This window comes from Carcharhinus amblyrhynchos, chromosome 19 (genome assembly GCF_965287045.1).
Source record: "Carcharhinus amblyrhynchos chromosome 19, sCarAmb.v2.hapA, whole genome shotgun sequence".
Lineage (NCBI taxonomy): Eukaryota > Metazoa > Chordata > Chondrichthyes > Carcharhiniformes > Carcharhinidae > Carcharhinus > Carcharhinus amblyrhynchos.
The window spans coordinates 32,500,865-32,519,876 of NC_137342.1; the positions used below are offsets into that span (position 1 = coordinate 32,500,865).

The window sequence follows — 19,012 nt, forward strand, 5'->3', positions numbered from 1 at the left end:
GTGGGGGGCCTCAAGTAGGTGTAGGTTGGCAGCTATTTTACGTGACTTTGAGTCCACCTACCATATTTCAGTTACCACTACTGTGGGTGATCTTAGACAATCCCCTTTACAACGCACTTAAGGGAGTGCCAGATAAGCCTGCAAGTTCAGCCATGTCCCATAGAGTAACGAGTACAATACTGGATGCTAAACATTCAATAAAAAATGAACAAAAAGCACAAAATTGTTTCTTCTACAAAAGAGAAATGTCCCTAATTCTCCTGTAATCATCAATGCATGCCCATCCCATCATTAGGTGCGCCAATATAGTTCTCTAAGCAAATCTCAACAAATAACAGTGATGCACACATGAATAAGGCAAAACCAATAAACTGCAAAAATTTACAAGTGATGTTTACTGTTAAAAAGCAAATATTTTGGGATATTTCCTTAATTCCTTTTAAGGATCAGTGAGTATTTATCCATTATATTCCCTTGGGAGATTAAATGGCTGGGTTGCTGTCTAAGGCAGAGCATGCAGTAGCTGTGAGAGAAACAAGTGCTCTCAAGTCTTGTGGTAACTTTTTAAAAATTATTCAGTTCAGGCGTCGCTGCATTCCTCAGGGCATTTAAGAGTCAACCACACTGCTGTGGATCAGGAATCACATTGTGGCCTGGCTAGATAAGGATGACAGATTCCTTCTCTAAAGGACACTAATGAACCAGATGCATTTTCACAACAATTGACAATGGTTTCATGGGCATCATTAGACTTTTAATTCCAGATTTTTTTATTTAATCTAAATTTCACATTTTGCTGTGGTAGGATTAGAACCCAGGTCCCCAGAGCATTACGCTGGGTCTCTGGATTACTAGTCCAGCAACAATACCACTATGCCACTGACTCCCCTGCTTGTGGTGATGTTGTAGGAAAATGGTGGCAATGATGCAGAGGCTCCCTGTTTAACCAGGAGATTACTTTATAATCAGTTATGGCGGCTTTGAATAAAAAAACTTCTGCCAATGCTGAACCCTACGTTTCCTGTGCATGTAGTCAGCGCTTAGAATTTTAATTGTAATTGTATGGTAAACAGGAAAAGGAAAGAGAACATTAGTGGAACACAGTTCCAATTATAGTGCCAGGAATGGACAAAAATTTGTGAATTGTTTTATTGTCCCTGTTAATTCATGGTGGGCTGGATTTGTATCCTGACACAAAAACTCTGAACACTTATTGTTTTTTTAATACATTTTGGTTCTGATAATCTACCATACCTTTCCATCTCTGAGCAAAGATCATCACCTATAATCTTTGGGAAATATGGGGCAGGACTTTCCAGCTGCGCTTGCCCCAAGACTGGAAAATTCCGTCCAAGGTCAACAGACCTTTGCATGTTCCTGTCCCGCCTGCTGCAATTCCCGTGATGGGTGGGATGGGAAAATTCTGTTCACGGTATCTAAGATAGAGTAGAACATGCAGCCACTATGAGAGAGCAGATTTGATGGACTGAATGGCCTTTAAATATTGTTTGCTGCTTCCACTCCTGGCTAGCTGAGGTCCTGTGGCTACTGCTTTGTGAAGCTGATGGGCCTTGCCCATGTGTGTAGGGTGATGATGAATTCACCACCAGATGCTTTCTCTGCAGGACACTCAGACTGAATGTGCTGATCTGACATTGAAAACCAGACAATCACTTCGAACAGACTTGGAAATCAGCACTGAGCATAATAAAACAAAGGTGAAGATGGAAGATCTGCAGAGTAAGAGCAACCAGGAGCTTCTCACTGCAGTGAAGGTAGAGGACATGGAAGAAGACAGGAAGAATGGTGAGGAAACTACAGATGGCAAAGATATGGCTTCAGCTGACACTGACATAGAGGATGGACTGAACAAAAAACGCCGAAGACCCACTCTACGCAAAGGTGAAGCTTGGGGGAAGGTTAGGAAATGAGGGGGTGCGGGGCAGAGTGATAAGGGGACGGGGGGTAATGAGAGCAAAGAGATGGGGCAGAGGTACTGGGGTGAGGGAGGGGGGTCATGGTGGCATGGTCAGGAAGTGTCAGAGACAGGTGGGTATCAGTGCTAGGGGGACAGGTATCAGAGGTTGAGGTAACAGAAGCCTGGGTGCTGCCACTTTTTTGCTGTCTCTCTCTCATTTCTTGATCTCTCTTTCTCTCTCTCTCTCTCTTTACCTTTCTCTATCTCTTCCTTGCGCTCTCTTCATCCCTCCATATGTCTTATTTCTCTCCCTGACTGGTCATGTTCAGTTTAAGCTTGGTTTCTGCTTAGTACATATGTATTCTCTCATTTTGATGTGTGATTACAAAAAAATTGTGTAATATTGTACAGGCTACAAACCAGATGCTGGAAAATGGGATTAAAATGAGCGGCTAGTTTGCTTTTTCGCTTTTTTGATCGGTGCAGACATGATGGGCTGAATGGCCTCTTTCCTATTTGGCATAAACCTGGGAATCTGTTCAGTGGATCGAACTGTTCCCCACAGACATATTTGGTTCAACTAGTTACACACAGTAAAATTTGTGTGTTCCAGCACTCTATACCAACTGCAGTTCTTTACCAACCAAAGGCTATTACGAAGTTATCTGGAACTTGTAGCTGTATACTGCATTATTTTGTTTTGTACTTTAACTTTTAATATTCTGTCAAAGATGTGAAATAAAATGAATAGTTTACTTCTCAAGTATTTGCATATTAGTTCATGCTACACGTATTGTGCTTTATTCCATTGGCAAATGGAACTCTGTTTATCAGCATTGTTGATTAACTGGCACCATTTATTCACCAGATAATAAAGTTTTTATTGTATCTTTGAGAAACTGCGATAAAAAATTCAGTTCCCAAAGGGCTGAGGAAGCTCGGTTGATAAGTATCAAGACTGAGATTAGTCGATTTTTGGGTACAATGGGAATCAACTGATATGGGGATCTTGTGAGAAAGTGGAGTTGATGCAGTGGATCAGCCATGATTTTATTGAATGAGCAGCTCGAGGGCTATTCCTTTTCCAGTTTAAGTTGTTACGTGGCTTGTACTCGTTAGAGTTTAGAAGAATGAGGGGTGATCTCATTGAGACGTATAAGATGATGAATGGAATGGATAGGATAGAGGTGGAAAGACTCTTCCCTCTCAAAAAAGACAGTAGGACTAGGGGGCACAGCCTCAAGATAAAAGGGGGGCGGTTTAGAACGGAGTTGAGGAGGAACTTCTTCACTCAAAGGGTGGTGAATCTCTGGAATTCTCTGCCCGTTGAAGTGGTGGAGGCTACCTCGCTAAATATTTTTAGGATGCGGGTTGATGGGTTTTTGATAGGAGAGGGGATTAAGGGTTATGGGGAGAGGGCGGGAAAGTGGAACTGAGCAGCGACAGATCAGCCATGATCTTATTGAATGGTGGGGCAGGCTCGAAGGGCTGGATGGCCTACTCCTGCTCCTATTTCTTATGTTCTTATGTTCTTAAATGTTCAACTGATAAATCATTATGAACTTCAATTTTTCATATTTTTCTGTTGCAGAGAAAAGACTTCAGGAGTCGAAGATTCTGCGTAAACAAGCTATGATCAGAGACATGAGCGGTAACTCAGCCCTGGAAATCATCTTGCAGTTACTGTAACCATACCATTCCTCATTTACCACCTGTCCTGCAGGTGCAGACGCTCTCTTCCCCTCCCCTGAAGGAGCTGACTCTCATTCCCCCTGCCCTGAAGGTGCTGACTCTCTCTCCCTCCCCTGAAGGTGCTGACTCTCTCTCCTTTCCCCTGAAGGTGCTGACTCTCTCTCCCCCTTCCCTGAAGGTGCTGACTCTCTCTCCCTGCCCTGAAGGTGCTGACTCTCTCTCCCTGCCCTGAAGGTGCTGACTCTCTCTCCTTTCCCCTGAAGGTGCTGACTCTCTCTCCCCCTTCCCTGAAGGTGCTGACTCTCTCCCCCTGCCCTGAAGGTGCTGACTCTCTCCCCCTGCCCTGAAGGTGCTGACTCTCTCTCCCTGCCCTGAAGGTGCTGACTCTCTCTCCCTGCCCTGAAGGTGCTGACTCTCTCCACTTTCCCCTGAAGGTGCTGACTCTCTCCCCCTGCCCTGAAGGTGCTGACTCTCTCCCTCCCCTGAAGGTGCTGACTCTCTCTCCTTTCCCCTGAAGGTGCTGACTCTCTCTCCCCCTTCCCTGAAGGTGCTGACTCTCTCTCCCCCTTCCCTGAAGGTGCTGACTCTCTCTCCTTTCCCCTGAAGGTGCTGACTCTCTCTCCCCCTTCCCTGAAGGTGCTGACTCTCTCCCCCTGCCCTGAAGGTGCTGACTCTCTCTCCCTGCCCTGAAGGTGCTGACTCTCTCCACTTTCCCCTGAAGGTGCTGACTCTCTCCCCCTGCCCTGAAGGTGCTGACTCTCTCCCCCTGCCCTGAAGGTGCTGACTCTCTCCCTCCCCTGAAGGTGCTGACTCTCTCTCCTTTCCCCTGAAGGTGCTGACTCTCTCTCCCTGCCCTGAAGGTGCTGACTCTCTCTCCCTGCCCTGAAGGTGCTGATTCTCCCTCTCCCTGCCCTGAAGGTGCTGACTCTCCCTCCCCCTGCCCTGAAGGTGCTGACTCTCTCTCCCTGCCCTGAAGGTGCTGACTGTCCCTCCCCCTGCCCTGAAGGTGCTGACTCTCTCTCCCTGCCCTGAAGGTGCTGACTCTCCCTCCCCCTGCCCTGAAGGTGCTGACTCTCTCTCCCTGCCCTGAAGGTGCTGACTCTCTCTCCCTGCCCTGAAGGTGCTGACTCTCTCTCCCTGCCCTGAAGGTGCTGACTCTCCCTCTCCCTGCCCTGAAGGTGCTGACTCTCCCTCTCCCTGCCCTGAAGGTGCTGACTCTCTCTCCCTGCCCTGAAGGTGCTGACTCTCTCTCCCTGCCCTGAAGGTGCTGATTCTCCCTCTCCCTGCCCTGAAGGTGCTGACTCTCCCTCCCCCTGCCCTGAAGGTGCTGACTCTCTCTCCTCCTGCCCTGAAGGTGCTGACTCTCCCTCCCCCTGCCCTGAAGGTGCTGACTCTCTCCCCCTTCCCTGAAGGTGCTGACTCTCTCTCCCCCTGCCCTGAAGGTGCTGACTCTCTCTCCTCCTGCCCTGAAGGTGCTGACTCTCTCTCCCCCTGCCCTGAAGGTGCTGACTCTCTCTCCCTGCCCTGAAGGTGCTGACTCTCTCCACTTTCCCCTGAAGGTGCTGACTCTCTCTCCCCCTGCCCTGAAGGTGCTGACTCTCTCCCCCTGCCCTGAAGGTGCTGACTCTCTCTCCCTGCCCTGAAGGTGCTGACTCTCTCTCCCTGCCCTGAAGGTGCTGACTCTCTCCACTTTCCCCTGAAGGTGCTGACTCTCTCTCCCCCTGCCCTGAAGGTGCTGACTCTCTCCCCCTGCCCTGAAGGTGCTGACTCTCTCCCCCTGCCCTGAAGGTGCTGACTCTCTCCACTTTCCCCTGAAGGTGCTGACTCTCTCTCCCCCTGCCCTGAAGGTGCTGACTCTCCCTCCCCCTGCCCTGAAGGTGCTGACTCTCCCTCCCCCTGCCCTGAAGGTGCTGACTCTCTCTCCCCCTGCCCTGAAGGTGCTGACTCTCTCTCCCCCTGCCCTGAAGGTGCTGACTCTCTCTCCCCCTGCCCTGAAGGTGCTGACTCTCTCTCCCTGCCCTGAAGGTGCTGACTCTCTCCACTTTCCCCTGAAGGTGCTGACTCTCTCTCCCCCTGCCCTGAAGGTGCTGACTCTCTCTCCCCCTGCCCTGAATGTGCTGACTCTCTCTCCCTGCCCTGAAGGTGCTGACTCTCTCTCCCTGCCCTGAAGGTGCTGATTCTCCCTCTCCCTGCCCTGAAGGTGCTGACTCTCCCTCCCCCTGCCCTGAAGGTGCTGACTCTCTCTCCTCCTGCCCTGAAGGTGCTGACTCTCCCTCCCCCTGCCCTGAAGGTGCTGACTCTCTCCCCCTTCCCTGAAGGTGCTGACTCTCTCTCCCCCTGCCCTGAAGGTGCTGACTCTCTCTCCTCCTGCCCTGAAGGTGCTGACTCTCTCTCCCCCTGCCCTGAAGGTGCTGACTCTCTCTCCCTGCCCTGAAGGTGCTGACTCTCTCCACTTTCCCCTGAAGGTGCTGACTCTCTCTCCCCCTGCCCTGAAGGTGCTGACTCTCTCCCCCTGCCCTGAAGGTGCTGACTCTCTCCCCCTGCCCTGAAGGTGCTGACTCTCTCCACTTTCCCCTGAAGGTGCTGACTCTCTCTCCCCCTGCCCTGAAGGTGCTGACTCTCCCTCCCCCTGCCCTGAAGGTGCTGACTCTCTCTCCCCCTGCCCTGAAGGTGCTGACTCTCTCTCCCCCTGCCCTGAAGGTGCTGACTCTCTCTCCCCCTGCCCTGAAGGTGCTGACTCTCTCTCCCTGCCCTGAAGGTGCTGACTCTCTCCACTTTCCCCTGAAGGTGCTGACTCTCTCTCCCCCTGCCCTGAAGGTGCTGACTCTCTCCCCCTGCCCTGAAGGTGCTGACTCTCTCCCCCTGCCCTGAAGGTGCTGACTCTCTCCCCCTGCCCTGAAGGTGCTGACTCTCTCCACTTTCCCCTGAAGGTGCTGACTCTCCCTCCCCCTGCCCTGAAGGTGCTGACTCTCCCTCCCCCTGCCCTGAAGGTGCTGACTCTCTCTCCCCCTGCCCTGAAGGTGCTGACTCTCTGTCCCTCTGCCCTGAAGGTGCTGACTCTCTGTCCCCCTGCCCTGAAGGTGCTGACTCTCTCTCCCCCTGCCCTGAAGGTGCTGACTCCCCCTCCCCCTGCCCTGAAGGTGCTGACTCTCCCTCCCCCTGCCCTGAAGGTGCTGACTCTCCCTCCCCCTGCCCTGAAGGTGCTGACTCTCCCTCCCCCTGCCCTGAAGGTGCTGACTCTCCCTCCCCCTGCCCTGAAGGTGCTGACTCTCTCTCCTCCTGCCCTGAAGGTGCTGACTCTCTCCCTCTGCCCTGAAGGTGCTGACTCTCTCCACTTTCCCCTGAAGGTGCTGACTCTCTCTCTCCCCCTGCCCTGAAGGTGCTGACTCTCTCTCCCTGCCCTGAAGGTGCTGACTCCCATACTCAAAAGACACTGCATTAATGCATCTGTTGTGAAAGAGAACAACCTTACTTTTGGTTACTTTCTGTGTAGTTGCAGTAACAGGTGATTAACTTCAATGTTTTCCAGAGAAAGGCCCCCCAGATGTGAAGGTCCTGCGTCAGCAAGCAATTGTCCGTGATATAAGTGGTGAGTCTTCAGCCCATTACAGCAACCCTGAGTCACGGAGAAGAATGTTCAATTATAATATATGTATTAGCATGCTGACGTTTTGAGGTGTTATAGAATGACAAGAAATGTTCCACCACCTGGGTATTTATTATGAATCTGTGTTATGAGGGCACGCTGTAAAATTGGATTTGTTCCGACTGATTGAGATTGATATAGTCTACAGCAGGGACATGAAATTGCATTGTGGGATGTGCAAACTATCAGTTAGCCCATGGTAGAAACTGTATGTGGTTCTGGGACCCCATTATATTAAGGACATTAAAATTATCAATAGCGGATAGTTTCACCAGGATGATTTCAGCAATGGGAAACTAGAGTTACATGAAGAGATTGGAGACACTGGACTGTTCCTGCATTGGTGTACAGAAAACTCAGAGGAGATTTAGTAGAGATTTTAAGAAAGATTTTGATAGAATGAATAGACAAATTACTGTTTTCTTGGTGTGGGGAGGCAGTGGCGATGGATCATCAGAGCGAGGTTAGGAGAAATGTATTTTCTTAAATAGGTTGTTAGAGCATAGAATGATATATCACGAAGGGTTGAGACAGAGATCATTGTATCTTTTAAAGGAGCATTTGATAAATAAATGATGTGTACAAAATTATGAGGGACATGGACAGTGATTAGAGAGCAGCTGTCCCTCTTAGTTGAAGGGTCAGTCACAAGGGGGCATAGGTTCAAAGTGAGGGGCAGGAGGTTTGGGAGACGTGAGGAAAAACTATTTTGCCCAGAGGTTGGTGATGGTCTGGAATGCGCTGCTTGGGAGGGTATTAGAGATGGGTTGTCTCACATCTTTTAAAAAGTATCTGGATGTGTACTTGGCCTGCCATAACATTCAAGGCTATGGACCAAGTGCTGGTAAATGGGATTAGATGGGAGTTTCTCGCATGTTGGTGCAGATATGATGAGCTGAAGTGCCTCTTCTGCATTGTATGATTCTATGATGCTGAGAAAGGCAGGGGGTTAAGGGGAAAATGCAGAAGATTATTGCAGGGCTATGGGGAGAGAGCTGGATAGTGGGATTAGTTTGTGATTGTACAAGACTATTGGGAGAGAGTGAAACAATGTGTTTAGTTTGGGATTCATACAGGGTTATGGATAAAGTTTGAAAAAGTGAGATTTGTTTATGACTGATACAGAGGTTTCAGGGGAAAGTCTAACAATGAAATTAGATAATGATAGATCTAGCAAAGGTTTGGAAAGCCATGGGCTGAATAGCCTCATTCAGAGTACCAAACCTCTGTAGTTCTTTTACTCACCTGTATTCTGAGGGTACCAACACCATCTCATGTTAATGATTTACACCATCTTGACTTGGAGCTATATTGTTGTTCCTTTGTCATTGCTGGATCAAAATTCTGGAGTCCTGTACACAGCAGCAATGTGAATGTACCATAACTGCATGGACTATAGTGATTCATCTTCTTGTGGGCAATTCAGGACGGGCAATAAATTCTGGCCTTGCCGGCGATCCCAACATCCCAAGAACAGATCAAAATGGATTTCATTATAAAAACCTCATGGCAATCTGAGAAAGTTAATTTAATTGTTGCTGCCATCCAAGGCTATTCACACATTCATTGACAACCCTGGCTTGGCAACAAACTACTGCACCATTGTACTCTGATGTGGAAATGTTGGTATTGGACAGGGGTAAGCACAGTAAGAAGTCTCACAACACCAGGTTAAAGTCCAACAAGTCTATTCGGCAGCACTAGCTTTTGGAGCCTCAAGCTCCCTCATCAGGTGAGTGAGGACTTGTGTTCACAAACAGGGCATATAAAGACATAAACTCAATTTACAAAATAATGGTTGGACTGCGAGTCTTTATAGGTATTCAAATCTTAAAGGTACAGACAATGTGAATGAGAGAGGGCCAAGCACAGGTTAAAGAGGTGTGTATTGTCTCCAGCCATGAGACCAATCTTGTTTGAACAAGAGTTCTTTATCGCACAGGACCTTCAACCAATGCTGTACACTAGGTACATCGATGACATTTTCTTCCTTTGGACTCGTGGCGAACAATCATCGAAACAGCTATATGATGACATCAACAAGTTCCATCCCACCATCAGACTCACCATGGACTACTCTCCAGAATTGGTTGCATTCTTGGACACGCGCATCTCCATCAAGGGCATTCACCTCAGCACATCACTATATTGCAAGCCCATGGATAACCTCACGATGCTCCACTTTAGCTTCCACCCTAAACACGTTAAAGAAGCCATCCCCTATGGACAAGCCCTCCATATACACAAGATCTGCTCAAATGAGGAGCATCGCAACAGATACTGAAAGACGCCCTCATAAGAACAGGATATGGTGCTCGACTCATCAATCGACAATTCCGACGTGCCATAGCAAAAAACCTCAGCACCCACCTCAGAAGACAAACACGGGACACGGCAGACAGAGTACCCTTCGTCGTCCAGTATTTCTCCGGAGCAGAGAAGCTATGACATCTTCTCCAGAGCCTTCAACATGTCATTGATGAAGACGAACATCTTGCAAAGGCCATCCCAAACCTCCACTTCTTGCCTTCAAACAACTGCACAACCTCAAACAGACCACTGTCTGCAGCAAACTACCCAGTCTTCAGGAGAACAGTGACCATGACACAACACAACCCTGCCACAGCAATCTCTGCAAGATGTGCTGGATCATTGACACGGATGCCATCATCTCACGTGAGAACACCATCCACCAGGTACATGGTACATACACTCGCGACTTGGCCAACGTTATCTAACTGATATGCTGCAGGAAAGAATGTCCCGAGGCATGGTACGTTGGGGAGACCATGCAGACACTACAACAATGAATGAATGAATAATGCTTGACAATCACTAGGCAGGAGTGTTCCCTTCCAGTCGGGGAACACTTCAGCAGTCACAGGCATTCAGCCTCTGATCTTCAGGTAAGCATTCTCCAAGGCGGCCTTCACAACACACGACAATTCAGAATCACTGAGCAGAAACTGACAGCCAAGTTCTGCACACATGAGGGTGGCCTCAACCGAGATCTTGGGCTCATGTCACACTATCTGTAACCCACACGGCTTGCAAAATCTCACTAACTGTCCTAGCTGGAGACAATATACACCTCTTTAACCTGTGCTTGGTCCTCTCTCCACTCATATTGTCTGTACCTTTAAGACTTGATTATCTGTAAAGACTCGCATTCCAATCATTAGCTTGTAAATTGCGTTTGTGTCTTTATATGTCCTGTTTGTGAACACAAGTCCTCACTTACCATTATACTCTGGCAGCAGGTGGCGCCAGTGACCAGTTCTCTCAGAATGGGACTCCTGGATTCCCATGACTCCAACGCCGGCATCTCCATGAACCCAGCCCAACGCCAGCATCTCCACATCATTCCCATGACTCCAGCCAGGAATGCTGCAGAGATTCAGAGTCTGGACTGCGATGGCAGCAAGGGTTGAATATTCTCTCCCTTGCTTACTGTTATATTTGTTGCAACTCAATCCATACAATATAAATAATTCAAGAAACAAAAAAAAAATTACTGGAACTTTATTTGAACAGGGTCAAAAGGAATTTTTGCATTTTATATTTCAATGTCAAACTTTTTTAGGGCATCTATAGCGCAAGGTTAGTTACAGAGTTAAGCTCTCTTTACAATGTCCCATCAAACACTGATGTGGAGATGCCGGCGTTGGACAGGGGTAAGCACAGTAAGAAGTCTCACAACACCAGGTTACAGTCCAACAGGTTTATTTGGCAGCACTAGCTTTTGGAGCCTCAAGCTCCTTCTTCAGATGAGTGAGGACTTGTGTTCACAAACAGGGCATATAAAGACACAAATTCAATTTACAAGATAATGGTTGGAATGCGAGTCTTTACAGGTAATCAAGTCTTAAATGTAAAGACAATGTGAGTGGAGAGAGGGTTAAGCACAGGTTAAAGAGATGTGTATTGTCTCCAGCCAGGACAATTCGTGAGATTTTGCAAGCCCAGGCAAGTCTTGGGGAAGTTATAGATAATGTGACATGAACCCAAGATCCTGGTTGAGGCCGTCGTCATGTGTGCAGAACTTGGCTATCAGTTTTTGCTCAGTGATTCTGCGTTGTCATGTGTTGTGAAGGCTGGCTTGGAGAACGCTTACCCGAAGATCAGAGGCTGAATGCCTGTGACTGCTGAAGTGTTCCCCAACTGAAAGGGAACACTGCTGCCTGGTGATTGTTGAGCAGTGTTCATTCATTCGTTGTCGAAGTGTCTACATGGTCTCCTCAATGTACTATGCCTCGGGACATCCTTTCCTGCAGCATATCAGGTAGACAACGTTGGCCGAGTCACAAAAATATGTACCATGTGCGTGGTGGATGGTGTTCTGATGTGAAATGATGGCATCTGTGTTGATGATCCGGCACGTCTTGCAGAGGTTGCTCGGCAGGGTTGTGTGATATTGTGGTCACTGATCTCCTGAAGGCTTGGTAGTTTGCTGTGGACAATGATCTGTTTGACGTTGTGCAGTTGTTTGAAGGCAAGAAGTCGGGGTGGCCTTGGTGAGATGTACATCTTCATCAATGACATGTTGAAGGCTCTGGAGAAAATATTGTAGCTTCTCCGCTCTGGGTAGGTACTGGATGATGAAGGGTACTTTGTCCACCTTGTCCCGTGTTTGTCTTCTGAGGAGGTTGCTGCGGTTTTTCGCTGTGGCACGTCGGAACTGTCAATCAAGGAGTTGAGCACCATATCCTGTTCTTATGAGGGCATCTTTCAGTGTCTTAGGTGTCTGTTGCAATCCTCGAAATCTGAGCAGATCTTGTGTATATGGAGGGCTTGTCCATAGGGGATGGCTTAAGAACATAAGAACATAAAAAATAGGAGCAGGAGTAGGCCATCTAGCACTTCGGGCCTGCTCCGCCATTCAATAAGATCATGGCTGATCTGAAGTGGATCAGTTCCACTTTCCCGCTTACTCGCCATAACCCTTAATTCCCTTGTCTGTCAAAAACCTATCTACCTGTGACTTAAATATATTTAGCGAGGTAGCCTCCACCACTTCAATGGGCAGAGAATTCCAGAGATTCACCATCCTTTGAGTGAAGAAGTTCCTCCTCAACTCTGATCTAAGCTGCCCCCCTCCTTATCTTGAGGCTGTGCTCTCTAGTCCTGCTATCCTTTCTAAGCGGGAAAAATCTCTCTACTTCTACCCTATCCATCCCTTTCATTATCTTATAAGTCTCTATAAGATCCCCCCTCATCCTTCTAAACTCCAACAAGTACAGACCCAGTCTATTTAGTCTCTCTTCATAGTCCAACCCCCTCATCTCTGGTATCAGCCTAGTGAACCTCCTCTGCACTCCCTCCAAAGCCAAAATATCCTTGCACAAGTGCGGCGACCAAAACTGCACACAGTACTCCAGCTGCGGCCTCACCAGTACCCTTTACAGTCGCAGCAAGACTTCCCTGCTTTTATATTCTATCCCCCTCGCTATAAAGGTTAGCATTCCATTCGCCTTCTTGATCACCTGCTGCACCTGCAGACTGGGTTTTTGCGACTCATGCACAAGGACCCCCAGGTCCCTCTGCACCGTAGCGTGCTGCAGCTTTTCGCCCTTTAAATAGTAATCCCTCCTACTATTATTTCTGCTAAAGTGGATAACCTCACACTTGCTAACATTATACTCCATCTGCCAGGTCCTCGCCCACTCGCTTAGCCTATCCAGATCCCTCTGCAGACTTTCCACACCCTCCACGCAATTTGCTTTTCCACTCATCTTCATGTCATCAGCAAATTTCGTCACCCTACACTCAGCCCCCTCCTCCTGATCATCTATATAAATGGTAAATAGCTGAGGCCCCAGCACCGATCCTTGCGGCACTCCACTAGTCACCAGCCGCCAATCAGAATAGCACCCATTGATACCAATTCTCTGCTTCCTATTAGACAACCAATCCTCTATCCACGCTAACACCTTACCCCCAACTCCGTGCACCCTAACCTTCTGTAGCAACCTTTTATGAGGCACCTTATCAAACGCCTTTTGAAAATCTAAAAACACCACATCCACTGGTTCCCCTCTGTCTACCGCTTCCTTAATGTGTTTAGGGTGGAAGCTGGAGAAGTGGAGTATCGTGAGGCTATCCATGGGCTTGCGGTAAAGTGATAGAGATCTCCTTGATGGAGATATGTGTGTCCAAGAATACAACCGATTCTGGACAGTAGTCCATGGTGAGTCTGATGGTGGCATGGAACTTGTTGATGTCATCATATGGTTGTTTCAATGATTGTCAAGGAACAATGATTGTCATAAGAACAGAATATGGCGCTCGGCTCATCGATCGACAGTTCCGACGTGTTACAGTGAAAAACTGCATCAACCTCAGAAGAAGAAAAGCAAGGGACACAGCGCACAGAGTACCCTTCGTCGTCCAGTACTTCCCTGGAGCGGAAAAGCTATGATATCTTCTCTGGAGCCTTCAACATTTCATTGATGAAGACGAACATCTTGCCAAGGCCATTCCCATACCTCCACTTTTTGCCTTCAACAACTGCACAACCTCAAACAGACTATTGTTTGTAGCAAACTATGCAGCCTTCAGGAGAACAGTGACTACGAAATCACACAACTCTGCCACAGCATCCTCTGTAAGACGTGCCGGATCATTGACATGGATGCCACCATCTCATGTGAGAACACCATTCACAAGGTGCATGGTACATACTTTTGCGGCCAACATTGTCTACCTGATTCACTGTAGGAAAGGATGTCCCGAGGCATGGTACATTGGGGAGACCATGCAGGTGCTACAACAACGATTGAATAAACACCGCTCAACAGTCACCAGGCAGGAATGTTCCTTCCAATTGGGGAACACTTCAGCAGTCATGGGCATTCAGCCTCTGATCTTTGCGTAAGCATTCTGCAAGGCGGCCTTCACGACACACAACAACGCAGAATCACTGAGCAGAAACTGATAGCCAAGTTCTGCACACATGAGGATGGCCTCAACCGGGACCTTGGGTTCATGTCAGACTATCTGTAACCCCCATGATTTGCCTGGGCTTGCAAAATCTCACTAACTATCCTGTCTGGAGACAATACCCATCTCTTAAACCTGTGCTTAGCCCTCTCTCCACTCACATTGTCTGTACCTTTAAGACTTGATTACCTGTAAAGACTCGCATTCCAACCATTATTTTGTACATTGAGTTTGTGTCTTTATATGCCCTGTTTGTGAACACAAACCTGTTGGACTTTAACCTGGTGTTGTGAGAATTCTTACTGTGCTCATCAAACACTCCCAGGGCAGGTACAACAGTTGAGCAGCCCCCACCAATATAGTTGACTAATAATTGTCCACAGATGTGTCCAGTCAGCCCCTCATTTGAGGAGGCAGGCATTAAATTCTAGACTTGCTCAGAGCCTCCTGAGAATAAATTAATGTATAACCAAATATTGCAAAATGCCAAGGTCCCATACTGATTGAGAGGACTGAAAATTTACTCAAGGAGGTCATTCTTTTGATATATCAATTGATGACATCACAACAACAGTAAATTGTGTTTATTTAGCAGCTTTAGTGTGAAGGATGGATAAGGCCATGGAGGGATTTGAAAATGAGGATGAGAATTTCAAAATTGAGGCACTGTTTGACTGGGAGTCTGTGTAGGTCAGAGTGTAAGAAGCCTCACAACACCAGGTTAAAGTCCAGCAGGTTTATTTGGTAGCAAAAGCCACTAGCTTTCGGAGCGCTGCTCCTTCATCAGGCGAGTGGGATTTCAGTTCACAAACAGGGCATATAAAGACACAAACTCAATTTACGAAATAATGGTTGGAATGTGAGTCTTTACAGGTAATCAAGGTGCAGACAATGTCTCTAATTAGATCGATAAGAATGGAGCTAGGTGAAAGCAGTCCCACCCAGCTGGACAAAGGTTAAGAGGCATTAGAAGAGGGTGCTGAGGTCAACTGTGTCAAAAGCTGCAGACAGGTCAGAAAAGGACAAGGAGGGATAGTTTAACTTTGTCACAATCACTGAGGATGTATTTATTGACTTTGATAAGAGCCTTTTTGAACTGTGGCAGAAGTAGAAATCTAATTGGAGGGATTGAAGTATAGAATCCTGGGAAAGAAGGGCTTAGATTTAAAGCTGGCAGCATGTACAAAAATGTTGGAGAGAAAATTTAGGTTAGAAATTGGGTCATAATTTGGAAGAAGGAAGAGGAGGATGATGACAGAGATTTGAAAGAGAGAGGGGCAGAACCTGAGAGAATCATTAACAATATCAGCTAATGTGGATACCAGGAAGTACAGTCAAGGGAACAGGAGGTGGGTTTCATGGGCAAGGTAGTTTCAGAGAGGGCATGAAGGGAGATAAGAGAAAAACTAGAGGAAGTTGAGAGTTCAGGGCTAGGGAGGGATACTGTAAACAAAGTTTGATCCAGTGGGGTAGTGGAAGGGAAGTGCACCACAAAGGCAGCTGATTGGATGGTCTCAATCTTATTGACAAAGAAGTCCACAAACTGCTCTCAGTTATTGTGGAGGTGAAGTTAGAGGAGATAAGGGAGAGAGGCTTCGGAAGACAGTTTGCAGTAAAGGAGCCAGAAGTTCTCTTTGCATTCCAGGATGATTCTGGAATAGTGAGCGGTTTTAACAGATGATCACAGGATCTGAGAGAGCTTTGAGGTCTTGCCAGAACAGGGGTTGTATGACTCCAGTTGTCGCCCTATTCCTTCAAGTCAGGAGCCAATTATTCCACAGCACATATCTTCACAGCCTTTCCATTGATGCCATCAAAAGCACTGGGTGAGTAGTGCCAGCTGTGATTAATGGTAGAGGATCAGAAAAATTCGTGACACAAAATGAATCCATTCTGCCCATCATGTCTGTGCTAGCTGAAAAAAATCAATCAAGTTTAATTCCACTTTCCAGCTCTTGGTCCATTCATTCATATACTTAACAAAGTACTTTTTAGATGTGATGACCTTTTCTGCCTCTATACTTTTTCAGGGAATATATTTACCACTCTTTGGGCATAAGAAAATTCTCCTCAACTCCCCTCTAGTCTGTCTACAAGTTGTTTTAAATCTGTGTCTTCTGGTTATTGACTTCTCAGCTTTGAAAAATAGGTCTCTCCTATTTGCTCTAACTGAGCCCCTCACAATTTTTTACACCTCAATAAAATCTACCCTCAGGCTGCTTTGTTCCACTGAAAACAATCTCAGCTCATCCAAACTTTCCTTATAGATAAAATCCTCCAGTCCTGGCATCATCCGTGTAAACCTCCTCTGCACTTTTTAGTATGATCTCATCCTTCCTGTAATGAGGTGGCCAGAACTCTACATGGTACTGTAGCTGCAGTCTGATATAATGTTTTATACAGCTCTAGTGTATCCTCCCTGCTCTTGTATTCTATGCCTCAGCTAATAAAGGAAAGTATTCAATCTGCTTTTTTAACCATCTTTTCTACCTATCCTGCTATCTTCAGGCACCTGTGAATGTGAACTTCCTGCTTCTTTGGTACCTCTACACTTATCTGTATCCAATCATTTATTGTGTATTCCCTTGCACTGTTTGACCTCCTCAAATATATGACTTCACATTTCTCCAGATTTAATTCTATTTGCCACTTTACTGCCCACCTGACCAGTCTATTGATATCATCCTGGAGGCTATAGCTTCATTCCTCACTGTTAACCACATGATGAATTTTTATATCATTTGCAAGTTCTTTAATCTTAATGCGCCCTACAATTAAGTCTAAATCATTAGCATGTACCACGAAAAGCAAGAGATCCAGCACAGAATCCTGTAGAGCCACACTAGAAGCAGCCTTCCAGTCACATAATTACCCATCTAACATCCTGCTACCACACCAGCTTTGTATTCACTATGTCACTTGCCCTTGGATCCCATGGCTCTTACTATAATGACCTTCTGTTATGTGGGACCTTGCCAAATTTTCAGTTATTGAAATCCATGTAGACTAAGGCTCTAGCCTTATTGACGCAGCGAGATAAAACCATGCTGACTGCCCTTAATTAAGTTGTGCCTTTCTAAATTATGATTATACTGTTGTCAGAATGTTTTTTGAATAATTTCCCCACCAGGCTGACTGGTCTATAATTATCCAGTCCATTACTTTCTCCCTTGCTAATTTGTGAGAGTCAGAAGTCACAATTTGGGCTGACATTCCCAGTACGTAACTAAGAGAGGGCAGGGCTGAGGGAGTGCTACATTGTTGGAGAGACAGTAATGAAGGAATGTTATAGTGTCAGATTGGCCGTACAGAGGGAATGCTGCACTGTTGGAGGAATAGTACTGAGGGTTGTTGCACTATGGGAGGGGCAGTGCCAAGAGATTGGCGCACACCCTCCATTATGCCTATGGCCACATGTCTTCCACACCACCAGAACCCATTGAGTTCACTTATTGAGAGTGACTGCAAGCATTCTAAACTGAAAGCAAATCTCTAAGCAGGATATTAATAACAAACCTCATTAATAACATTCTGTGGTGCTGCCTCATCCTAGTGAATGTTAGAAGTACAGACAACTGGTATTATGTTTCAGAGTGGCACCCTGGCGTGGGGTCACCCCACTGAGAGCAGTGTTAAATTATACTCGTGTGTCCTGTCTCATCTCTGACAGGTGTGGAACGGACTCAATATCTCACATGCCCACCTCAAATACTACTGCCAAGTGAGTTTGTGCTCTCATGGGTGCACATGCACTTTCTGTTCCCTTCACACACACTCACACTGTGCGTGCTCCGAGTTTGCCAGTTTTCCTTTGCATTCTGTATGTTTCTGTCTCTTCCGTGGTGCAGGACACAGACTGCTTTACACTGTACTCGATCCTTTGCTTTGCTTTCTTTAGAGGCAAGACTTGAGTCAGAGCATTACTACCTTCCTGATTGCAGGTCAGAGTCTGGGATTGACAGTTATGTGCTGAGTGCTCACATTGAAAACACATGGAATTGGGCAATGAATGAACAGCAGAAACAGCCCGAGACTGGGGAGGGCTCTCTTAAACAAGGGCAGGTCACATTCAGATATATAGTGAGACCAATGACTCCTCTGACCAAAGTGAGCTCAGAGAATGGGCAAAAGAGGGTTGGAAGCAGACATTACTCAGCAAGTCATAGAATCATAGAAACCTTACAGTGCAGAAAGAGGCCGTCTGGCCCATTGAGTCTGCACCTACCGCAGTCCCGCCCAGGCCCCATCCCCATATCCCTACATATTTATCCGCTAATCTCTCTAACCTACACATTTCAGGACACTAAGGGGCGATCTAGCATGACCAATCAACCTAACCTACACATTTTTGGACTATAAAGTTCTTTAATCATTCAGACCTGGAGAAAATGTATGAGCTGAAATTCGAGGGCCTTTAGGAAATGTTATCATGTTTCTGTTGGAAGATCACATGGTTATTTAATAAAGATTCTAAGAGGAGTGTCTCCAACTCAGAGGCCACCGCATTGTCCCTTTGTGAACTCTCATTGTCACTGACCACACATTTACTGCTTCATCTTCTGCACCTTCAATTCCTTCCTGGGCCAGCTTATCTACGAACTCCACAAGTAGAAAGGATTGAGAGCTTCAAGTTTTTAGGTGTCCAGATCATCAACAACCTGGTACCCCCATGGCAACGCTATAGTTAAGAAAGCCCACCAACGCCTCTACTTTCTCAGAAGACTAAGGAAATTTGGCGTGTCAGCTATGATTCTCACCAAATTTTGCAGATGCACCATAGAAAGCGTTCTTTCTGGTTTTATCACAGCTTGGTATGG

The 19,012-nt window shown here is 46.9% G+C and overlaps 1 protein-coding gene across 5 annotated transcripts in view; it reads left to right on the forward strand.

The window, feature by feature from the left end:
• Positions 1-19,012, forward strand: part of ccdc136b (coiled-coil domain containing 136b) — a 117,169-nt gene that overhangs the window by 66,170 nt on the left and 31,987 nt on the right. For all 5 annotated transcript variants that reach the window (XM_080207519.1, XM_080207523.1, XM_080207520.1 and 2 more), the window contains 3 exons: positions 1,626-1,902; positions 3,510-3,569; positions 7,140-7,199. In XM_080207519.1, coding sequence (XP_080063645.1) covers positions 1,626-1,902; positions 3,510-3,569; positions 7,140-7,199 — 397 coding nt within the window. The remainder of the gene's footprint in view (positions 1-1,625; positions 1,903-3,509; positions 3,570-7,139; positions 7,200-19,012) is intronic.